Source organism: Lolium rigidum, chromosome 5 (genome assembly GCF_022539505.1).
Source record: "Lolium rigidum isolate FL_2022 chromosome 5, APGP_CSIRO_Lrig_0.1, whole genome shotgun sequence".
NCBI lineage: Eukaryota > Viridiplantae > Streptophyta > Magnoliopsida > Poales > Poaceae > Lolium > Lolium rigidum.
In genome coordinates, this window is record NC_061512.1 from 202,400,792 (window position 1) to 202,412,313 (window position 11,522).

General features: G+C 40.9%; 1 protein-coding gene across 1 annotated transcript; it reads right to left on the minus strand.

Annotated features, from left to right (window-relative positions):
* Positions 1-893: 893 nt before the first annotated feature.
* Positions 894-11,142, minus strand: LOC124656950 (putative disease resistance protein RGA1). The gene is made up of 11 exons (XM_047195596.1): positions 10,962-11,142; positions 10,302-10,461; positions 9,945-10,209; positions 9,589-9,817; positions 9,363-9,510; positions 9,068-9,253; positions 8,761-8,815; positions 7,910-8,045; positions 7,692-7,817; positions 1,715-5,215; positions 894-1,357 (listed from the first exon to the last, which is right to left on the minus strand). Exons 2-11 carry the CDS (start codon positions 10,440-10,442, stop codon positions 1,354-1,356), a joined length of 4,791 nt encoding a protein of 1,596 aa, XP_047051552.1. The 5' UTR covers positions 10,443-10,461; positions 10,962-11,142; the 3' UTR covers positions 894-1,353.
* Positions 11,143-11,522: the final 380 nt, after the last annotated feature.

Genomic DNA, 11,522 nt, shown 5'->3' on the forward strand with positions numbered 1-11,522 from the left:
TAGTGAGTCATCAATCAACAAGTGCCTTGCCGCTTGTCGAACCTGCTCATCCGCGACAAAAAGGCCGACGAGAGGTGGGTGACGCTGCTCAAGAAGCAAGAAGAGAAGATGAAACGCAAAGAGGACTTCATGCTCTTGACCACGTCGACAGGGGTAATGGATACCGGGTTGCTAGCAGCACACAACTTCTACAATGCCATGATCCTCGACGAGATCGCCGCTAAAATGGATGCGTTGGCATTGGCATCAACTCCAGCTCTAGAGACAGCGGTGGCATCAGCGTCCACGACGACATCGGCCAGTACCCATGCGTCGGCATCGGCGAGCACCCTAGCGATGGCATCCGCATCACCGACAGAGTCGTCGTGTTAGACGGGCCAGCGATGACTCAAGATGCGTAGTCAACATCGCCAAACCCCTTCTTCTAGTTATGTTCAATTTGCACCCCGGTCTGTAATATTGATCACCTCAACTATGGCGGCAACTTTGATCACGACGACTATTGCCAAAACAATTCCTTTTAAATAGTGATGATCTTTTCTTATTTTTGCTACAAAACCTAAATAGGGGCGGCGTTTGGGGGATGCTGCTGGAAACGGACGCATCCCAAAAGTGGCACCTCCTTGCAGCGTCCCCAAAACGGCCAATCCAACATTTGAAAGATGCGGTTGAAGATGCTCTAAGATCTGCCATGCAGTTGATTCAGCCAAGAGCTCATATTTTCCTCCTCAACTAGTAGTCGACTCAAGGATAGGCTACACAAAGAACACATTACATTGATCAGTGAGGAAGGGTGGTTAACTTATAGAAATACATGTGCACGTATAGTTATGAGCAAAAGGTCGCCTCATTTTTAGAAGAAAAAGGCCTTCCATTTTCTGAAATCGCAGTCTTACATCATTCAGCATAACAAGTCTCGGGAGAGCTCATAGCACAGCCTCCAAACTACCAAACCTAGCACGTGGTTTAAGGCCAACATTACAACCAAGGCTGACCACACCGCATTACAAAACACTAGCAGAAACCCCTCCTCAAGCGGACTGACCCAGAGTCCCAGAGCAGACTACAACTTAGGCATCACCCTAAAGCATAGCATTTGCCTCCAAGGTTCTCGCCAGGTCCTGCCCAGTGATCTCCCAGGTCTCTCCATCAGCACGAAGATGATTCTGTAACACCACCTCCATCTGCATCTTTGCCCGCTTTTTAGGAGCTACGCAGGATCCAGCCACAACAGCAGTGGTGGAGCACGAGCTAATTTCTCCAGCTTCTTCACCACTACTACCATTTTCTCTCTTTCTTCCCTTTGTAGCAGAATGCTCTATTGAGCAAGCATGTAAGATGTTTTCTGCCAAATCACCTGTAAACAATGCAAGGGAGAACGGTTGAAGCATAAGTCGTTTCTGATTAACCATAGAACCCATAACACAGCAGCATTAATCATATTATATGCAGCTTATGTTTTTTATTACTGTTCCATAAGTAAGCAACCGTTTTGAAAGAAATTTCAGATGAAATGGACCCAATACTGCATCTTATTTCTGTCCACACAGCAGCTGCAACAGCACACTCAAAAAAGAGGTGATTGCACGTTTCAGGTTCATTACAGAGCAAGTAGGTCAAATCATCAATACAAGAGTGAAAGAAATATATCAGTACAAGAGTGCAAGAAATGTATCAGTACAATCTGGAAATAAGTGTATGTAAATACGCGTACCATGCATAGGGGAAGACTGCTGGCTCCAGACTCATGATTCTACGCTGCTGCCTTTCCATGGGCTGCACTATTTCCTCCAACTTTGGACATCTGTCAATGCACACATTTTTTATTTCTGAAATTGCGTTTTCTCCACCAATTGATACAATGTCTTCACAGTCAGAAATCCTTAAGTTCTCAAGTGATGTGAGATTAGTTCTCCAAAGGTTGCCTGGAATGGATGTTATATCCCGGCATACACTAATCTTTAGTGTAGCAAGGGATGCAAGGTTCTGTAGACAGCTGGGAACCCATGCAGAGATATCCCCACAATCATGCAAAGTCAGAATCTGGAGGGAAGATGGTAAAACAAATCCCATCGTCCAGCTGAGACTACGGCAAGCAGAGATCTCTAATTCCTTCAGAGAAGAAAACTTCCCAAACCTTTCACCAGGCAGGGACACTAACTTAGAACAACGTTTAACATGAATTCTCTGGATGACAGGTAGATATTCTTCTGCCAGGAGATCGTCAATGGTTGGCAGTTGCTTACAAAGGTCAACCGTTAGGGAAGTAAGAGATGGGAATGCTCTAACGCCACCAGTACCTCTGATGACCTGTCCAGATTGTCCAATAATAGATGTAAGAGATCCACATCCTAAAATATGCAACTCCCTTAGTGCTGGAAGATTCCACTTCTGTAGTTGGATGGATGTGAGGTAGAAGCATGACAATAAAAAGTAGGTGACGGAGCAGCAATCGACATTGTCTGTGAGATTTCCACAGGTATCAGAGTAAGTCCAATCATTCATCTTACCCAGCACAAGCCTCTTGAGAGAGGGTGCAACCAAATTTTGGAATTTTATATTTAGACATCCCTGCACCTCCAATTCTTCAAGGCAACGGAAATCCTCAAATCTTTCAGCTGATATTGATACTAACTTCTTGCAATTTCTAATTCTCATTTTCTTGAGGGCTGGTATGTAAGATGGATGTATAAAAGGTTCAAAGCATGATAAATTGTTGCACCCATCAATGATTAGATGTGTGATACTGGGTAGTGATGATCTCCTGAGTCCATCAAAACTGATAAATGAAGGTGACGCTAAGCTTTGCAAAGTCTGTGGCTGAAACCAGCATGGAAGTGACACACCTGGATAACCAAGGAGGAAGAGAGACTTGAGGCAGGTGGGAGGTTGTAGAAACCGAAGCACTTCTATGTCAATGTCCTCTGGATCCCTCAACAAAGGCCATTTCAGGATCAGCTTTTCAAGATACTTCTTATTGTGTAGTTGGGCTTCTGATGCCTCCTCCTTGCTTATTGGCTTGCTAATATTATATATCCACAATTCACGGAGTTGGTTAATATTCTTGATAAACCTAAATCCTAGGTCTGCATCAACCGATACTCTGTAAAAAAAATCTTCTTTCTGAAATCTTCTAAATATTGAACAACAGAGAAAGCCATGTGATTCAAATCTTTGTAAGCATATCAGCTTGTTGAAGTCAGTAGGCAAGCTTTCAAGCTTGCATTTCTTGATACATAAAATCTGCAGATTATAGAGCGAATATAACTCCGCTGGAAGACTCTTGAAAGGGCAATCTTCAGAGATTTGAAGGAACCGAAGATGTTTCAAGTTACCAATACTAGCTGGTAACTCATGGGTAGAGACAAAAACAATCACACGCAGACGCAGAAGTTCACCACACCAATCTGCCATTAAACTAGCTGGAGTCTCCTTATTTGCCAAATGCATGTCGCACAGAAAGGTACGGAGCTTCTTGAAATGACGTAGACCCAACAAATGGGAATAGTTGATGTCTCTGCTAGAGAGTATTGACAAATGGCGAACATTTAGCGGAATCTTTTCGAAGTCACTTGTTCCTTTTACGATGAAGCATTCACCTTCTGATACTTTCTGTGCCATATCATGCAGCAAGTCATGGATTACGTATCCATCAAAAACTTCCTGAAAGAAGGACCTATATAAAAGGTCATCAAAGTATTGACATCCAATATCTAGAACAGGAATGTCAACTTGAGGTTCCACAAATCCTAATGCCACCCAAATTTTAACTAAATAACGTTTTTGAAATATGTAATCTTTTGGGTACACGGCACAAAATGAGAAGCATCTCTTCAAGTGGAATGGTAAATACATGTAGCTCAACCGAAGGACTGGCAAGATTTCAGTCTCATGCTGCCTCAACTTCCACAGTTCACTCTCTAGTATATCATTCCAGTGTTCTGCTTGAAGGTTCATTCTTAATATCCGTCCAAGAGTTTTGGCGGCCAAAGGAGAACCCTTCAACTTAGGAACTATGCTCCTGCCAATGCCCTCCAACTCAGGATCATCATTACCGGAGCTCCTAGATTCAAACACACATAGTTTGAAGAAATCCCAAAAGACATCATGCTCCAAACCTTCCAATGGAATGGGACCCCTCGTGCCCACTCTGTCAGCAACCTTCTGAGATCTTGTAGTGACCAACATCACACTTTCTGGTAGAGCATTCTTTAAAGGTGCACAAAATCTCTTCCAGCACTGGCCATTTTCCTTCAAAACATCATCCCACATATCATCAAGGACAATCAAGAATCTTTTCCTACTCACAATATCAGAAAGAACATTTTGAAGAGAATTCAAATTTTCAGTTGTTGCTTGTTTTCTAGTACAGGACTCTATGACCTCTTTAGTTAACCTCTTCACATCGAAGTCATCTGATACGTAAACCCAAATTATCAGGTCAAATTTAGACTCCACTCGTCCATGCCTACAAATATGTTGAGCCAAAGTGGTCTTTCCAACACCACCAATTCCAACTATTGGTAACACGATAAGATTTATTATGCTTGATTGATTGCTAACTTGGTTACTTGCTGATGTCCTTGTTGATACATCGATTGTACTATTTCCTTTCTGAGATTTGGGCTTAGCGCTGCTACTATTTGTAGGTTCACATAGAAATTGAATTATCATCTCTAGCTCCATGTCACGGCCAAATATTTCTGGTTCATCCGGAAAAGAGCTAGTTTCTAGCCTGACTGATTTGTCAAACCGTATTGTTACTTGATGTAATCCCATATTTAAAAGGTGGCTGGAAATATTACCCAGCCTATCCTGGATACCATTCACTAACTTGGTAAAGCTTCCTTGAATGACGTTATTGAAGAAGTCCATGGATGGAGATTGCCTTCCATTCCCCCCCACTTTCACCTTTAGCATATACCATCTGAACTCATCAAGAAGGTCATCGGCATCATACACCGTATCCTTGAGTTTTGCGAGGTACTCAGCAACACGATGTTTGTGGCTCCTCCACTCAGCTCGATCAATGAGGTCATACATGGCGGGAAGAGTATCCATAAGGTGTTGTAGGCCACTCTCAAGGCGAAATAATTCATCGTGGAACACTTTCTCCTGTGTGCCTCTCCATTGGGATGAAATGGTAGATCTAGCCCACTGAAAAAGATTGCCAATAGTATCCATGGTGACATGAGTATAAATGTTTCCTTCCGCCCTGCCGACAAGGTGGATAGAATGAGCATAGAGTTTTATATCTGGTCGGATAATATTAAAGGTATAGCATACAATAAGATGGTTGTGGTGTAATAAAATTCTTCACCCAATGTTTGTCATATAAAGAAAAATCATGTAACTAAGGATTACGAGTCGAAGAGTCGAGCCGAGTCATTGGGGTACCGACTCGTAGACTAATCGTGACTAGTCTAGACTAGTGCTCGTCTAGTCGACATGTACTCTGACAGTAGCTAGTACAAAATACTATCGTATATAGCAACCAGATAGGGGATTTAGTAACTAAAAATCAACATAAGTTCAACACAAGTTATGTAACATAATAATACTATAACCTAGACAGTTATCCACCGATACCTCTGGACAGTTGTTCATGCCCAAATTGAGTCGAGCGAGTCGAATTACCACGACTAGTCTACACTAGTCCATGACTAGTCGCTCGACCGCTCGACTCTATGAACTAGTAGAGTCAAGAAAGTTAGTTGACAGTCAAGTTAGGACTCATAGACTAGTCGCGAGACTAGTCTAGACTAGTTGTCAGACTCATAATGATTACGATATTCTCAAGTTATGAGCCTCACAAGATCGAGCAGTTTCCATGTATTATTTATTCTCAAGTTCGGAATGAGTAATGAAATTTCAAGGTGTGTTTTAAATAAGCCCTTAATAATCAACATATATTTTACTAATAAAGATTTGCATTGGTCAAAGAAATGCAGACTCTAAACTTGTCCAAAATAATAATAACATAAGAACAGAATTATGCAAAACATTCAACCCACTAAATTATTCTGTTCCTAATAATAATAATAATAATGTAATAACATTCAAACATGTGTTCTCCAAATTTTAAGTAACAATATATATTCAAATTAAAATAGATATCATTTTAAGTTTATGTGGACTCATTCTATTTATTTAACCTTAGAATGTATGTTTTTGAAAAGAGGTTATATTGTACTATAGGTCCTAAAATATATAGTGCAATGCTAGTTTACGATAAGTGCACATGCCTATTACGATATTAATTATTATAAGTCCATAGAAGTTCCATGGAGAAAAAAAAGTTTGTCCTCCATCTTGTGAGGCCAAGTTATAACTGCTTCGATTCAAAAACAAAAACAAAAGTGGCACAGAATTTTAGATATGCTTTGGGTACAGTTTTTACCTATTGGTGGTACCTAAACAAACAATGGAAGATACATGCCACATTGTTTTGCATTGCGTTTTCAAAAATAGATGAAACTGAAGTCCTAGTGGGAAACATTACTGGTAGTAGATGGGTGCCATTGCACCGCCATGAAATTGAGTAAAACTCCAGATAGTGTCCTTTTTTAATGGGAAATGCCCGGACAGGCCTGGAAACTGCATTAAAGCAGTGTACAAATTACATAGAGGACCAAAACAGAGAAAAATTACAGCGTAGTCCTCAAACTTTGTAAGCAGGATCCTGAAATAAAACACAGAAAAACAATCGGGTCCCTTGTCTTCACCACGGCACCACTGTGACCTCTGGACTCGGGAAGCTGCAACATCACCGGGGACGAACTACTTTGGGCAGAGCAGGCGAGCACTTCCACGTCCCTCTGGCCATGAGTAACGTTGGCAAATCGAGGCCTCCGTTGATGTGCCCCGCCAATACTTGTTGCAGGTTCACAAAGCTCACCAGAGCCACGAGATCTTGGCCTCTCTTCCCTTCTTGCGTCACCACAACGACTAGAAAGGGAGGAAAGACCAAAAACCAGCGCTCTGCCAAGCTTATTGATAAGATTGACACCTTTCCTTCGGCCTCCTCCATGGACAATTGGCAGAGAAGCTCACAGGCCATCCCATTCATGGCTCGCAAGCCTAACGGCACACCGGGACCAGGCCAACACTACTACCAGGCAACCTTCTACTATGTAAAGTCTGGTCTCCCTCCCCCACCGCCGGCTGGCAAAGCCGCCGGGGAGACTCAACGGTGAAGGATAGGAGGGACGAGAGACCGAGAGAGAGTGTTGGGGAAGGGGGCGGTGTGGGTGGGGGCTTACTTTGTTTTGGATTGCTTTCCAAATAGTGTCTATGTTTGGCTATTACTCCGAGGGTACACATTAGTGAATTCCAGCAGGGCTTGGTGCACGCGTGCCCCAGGCAGGCGAGGACTCATATGAGCCGCTCAACCATTGTGCAACCTATTTTCATCAAAAATTGATAGTACTACTTATTAACAAACTTCTGTATTCTACATGCTTTTCTAAGCATCACGTATTTCAAAATAGATTGAGTAATACTCTTAGGTGTGAAAGAATGCACACACCATAGCAGAAATAGGATAAGGCTCTAAAAATAAAACCTTACACTGCTGCAAATGCACACATATTTGGTACCAGCAATGCAGAGCACAAGAGAAAAAATGGCTAAATGAGAATGCTCTAATTCTTGAAATCTCAAACAATATATTTGCTCAAAGAAAAACAAACCTTAGATTTGGGTTCCTCCTACGATGGCCATTGTCGAAGATGTCGACCTCAGTTGTGTGGGTCACATCTCGAGGCTGCGAAATAGCTCTAGATCCATTGCCTCCAATAGCATGGGACGCCGGATCCCTAAAACATTCAAACAACGTGTCTAGAGTGTGTAAGAAGCACATAATATATACACATCTTGTACAAGAAAAAGATAAATATGATATGTTAACCTCATGATGGAGATGGACTCATGCGGGTCATGCATCGACCTATCATTGACTCCTACCACCTTTGGAACTTCAAGTATATAGTCTATATCCTCCACTGAATCAAGCAGGGTGGCATTGTCATGCACCCCCATCAAAACTGACGAGGTGGCAAATAAGCTTTTTTTAGATAAACCATAATAACATTGCTCTATGTTTTGCAACATAGTGGAGGATTTTTTAAGTAATCATTAATGCTGTCCTGCACTACAAGGTACACTCAACTAAAAATAATTATTACGAAGTACTTGGTTTTTAAGGCATTTCAAAACACAAAACCTGAAAATGTAGTTACTAATTTGGATTTATCCACATTCTGAATTTTACAATTGTAATTGTTATATTCTGAGTATTCACACTTCAGGATTGTCATTTAGGAAATTGTAGTAGCGGAAAGGCAATTGTAAATTCAGAATGCTGAGAAAAATACTTATATCCTTGAAATTTGTGGTTATTTTATAATGTTGAAACACAATCGATGATTTTTTATTTTTTATTCACATATTTTCAAAATTGGGGAAATGCATACATGTCTGCATTTAGAGCACACTAAATTATGTACAGCAACCATCTTCGCTCTTTTTTTGGAATGTACACATACAGATTGATTTCTATCATCGCAGAAAATATTTCCTTCTAGCACATTGATCCCCATTCAAACTTGGTTGCCTCATATTCAAGGGAAGGCGTCCTTATGAGCCAAACATTCCTTATAACTGATAAGAGCTTGAGACTATCTCCACTCCTCACCATTGACCCATATTGAAATTTGCAAACTTTTGAAAGGCATAATTTTTTTTAATTGGGATGCGTACCTGAGGTTGTGTATCGGTTATAGTCCAAGGCCTCCCTGCTTTGTAAGCTAGTGGCCTACAAACAACAAATTGTAAGGGTTTAGTCCATGTTTATGGAGGCATCTCTGATGGTAATATTTGAAAAAATTAGAGCGCACCAATTACAAAATATTTAGTGGCAAACATACAGAAATGTTTGTAATAGTATATAGTAGAATTCACTGGTTGGCACCATTTTATGGGCAATGATAACGTTTTTTCACTAGTTTATAGCTCTATTATTTCTTCACAAAAGTTGAGTGAAAAAATATCACTGATCTTGCAATACCTCGTAAGTAAGCGGCAATTTTGCAATGTCAATCCTATTAAGATCATCAACAATATTTCTTATAGTAGGTCTTTCCTGTCGGTCAGACTTCACACATCTTAACGCTATTTCGATGCATGTCTTAACTTCTTGTGATGCTTGTGACCACATCGTTGCATGTAGCCTTTTTCCCCAACTTTCACATACCTACAAAATGGAAGCAAAATGTTGACATGTTGCATACATACAGACCATGGGTAAGACACAATATAACTTTATGAAAGACAAGTCCATTATTCAGAAACTTAATACTTACAAGTTCAATGATTTTGGATGGAGTATCCACATAGTCATAGTAGTGCTTGCGTCCTGCCATTATATGTATAATTACAACACCCAAACTAAATACATCATATTTAGGTGAGACTTCTTGTTTGTTGACGTATTCTGGTGGTGTGTATCCCCTGCACGGTATCAAATATAACTACTTTCTAACAAAATGAGATAACATGATGATTACTTCACGTTAGGTATTAACTCACATTGTTCCCAAAGGTGTTGTTGTTGTACATGTTTCGATTGTTGAAAAGAATCTTGATAAACCAAAATCTCCAATTTTAGGCATCATGTTTTTATCCAACAATATATTAGCAGATTTTAAATCCAAATGGAAAATAGATTCTTTGTATCCATTGTGGAGGTGATCTAAGCCCACACAGACTCCCTTAATTATTTTGTAACACACGTCCCAGTCAAGTCTGCATGGCTCGTCTGCAGAAGTAAACATTGCATGCATTACAAAGACGACAATTGAGGGATTGATTAAAATATATCATAATGTTTAGGATAACATTTTCGTCACGCATAATAATATCGCCTATGTATTGCATGATCTTACCAGAGATGTGTTTGTCAAGGCTTCCACCCTCCAAGTATTCAAAGCACAGAGCTCTTTTATTCTGCTCAGCAAAAACATAGTTTCCACCGTATTCAACTAATTGATGATAGGTTTCGTAGCAGTAGCCAACTAACCGCACAATATTATGATGTTGGACTCTCATAAGGTTAGTACACTCATTATGAAATTGTTTCTTGCTGTCATGATCTGGAGGCTTGTATATAAGCTTCTTCACAGCAATCTTTACCCCATTGTCCAATACTCCCTGTTAAAGATATGTTGTTAATACCGTCCATGGGCTCTTGTAATGAGACGTCCTCTTGTTTGAAAAGTAAAAGACTTAAACGACAAGGATACCTTGTAAACCACTCCATATGCACCAGAACCAATTATACAGTCCTCAGAAAAACTATTAGTAATCCGTTTCAACATCTCGAACTTGAACTGCAATGCTGCCCCACTTGTGTGTTGTGACCTGTTCAACGTTGTATTATCCATCTCCTAGTATCACAGAAACCTTTTAACACATGGTAAGTGCATGTATTATGCATATGCCTAATAATTGGTGCAAAGAATAAATAAATGTATTTTCGGAAGATATATAACAAATAATTGGCATGTCGCTATAGCTTAAGAAAGATGTAATTCGGCAGCAATTAAGATGCGTCTAGCAGCAGCTAATATTAAGGAACAGGTTGTAAATGTGATCAGTTCCCTGACTTCTAAAAAAAGGTGGTGAATCGAGAGGGAAGTCGGCAACCGAATCCTCGTTGAACGGCGGCTGTAACTAGGTAGTCCTAAGCTAGCGAAATTCCTTATCTTGTAAGGCAAGCACGTTATTATAGATGAGAGGTTAGTTCAGTGATACAAAAAAAAAAAACCGATGAATCGAGAAAGCAGACCAAAGAAAACTTAAGGAGCACTGCAGCAGGATTGCTTTCTAATTTACACACGACACAGATTTTTTTTTTTTTAAAGATGGAGGGACATAGCAAGGCATATCCGAAGCAAGAGTACCTCGAATGGGCTGCGCTGAAGGTGTAAGAAGAGTTCGACCACCTGGGCTCCGACTCCTGGGCCTGTCGTTCTCCTCACGCAGCTAGAAGACCTTCAGCTAGAGGAGCCGCGCCTCCACGACGGCGACCCCGACGTGGATCTCGAGCAATCGCACGGTGGCCTCCTGCTACCTGAGGCCAGGTGGTTACCACTAAATCCGGGGTAAGGAAGGCGCGGCGGCGGCGATGCGTGGCGCCGGTGATTGCTTCGAGAAATGAGGAACGGGGCGTGGTCTGCTGGATTTGATACAGATTAGGAGAGAGATGAGCGTAGCGTTGACTAATAAGCAAAGGCAAAATCGGAATTTTTTATGATATTACCACTAAGGGCATGTACAATGGTGGTGACTTGTTTGTAAGAGATAGTTATAGGTGATTTTGGTGATGTGGAGGAAAGAAAATGAGGAGAGAGAAGGAGACTATCTGTAGGCTTCTTACAGATAGCTTACAGACACCATTTTTGCTGTTATATAAAGGGTGTCTACAACTTATACTCACATATAGCTATGACTAAAATAGATAA

Excerpts from the sequence above, each read along its gene's own strand:
- LOC124656950 (XM_047195596.1), bottom strand. The coding sequence starts at position 10,442 with ATGGATAATACAACGTTGAACAGGTCACAACACACAAGTGGGGCAGCA. Across the intron at positions 10,210-10,301 it reads CATATGGAGTGGTTTACAAG|GGAGTATTGGACAATGGGGT; the intron begins GTATCCTTGTCG and ends TATCTTTAACAG. Across the intron at positions 8,816-9,067 it reads AATTGCCGCTTACTTACGAG|GCCACTAGCTTACAAAGCAG; the intron begins GTATTGCAAGAT and ends TGTTGTTTGTAG.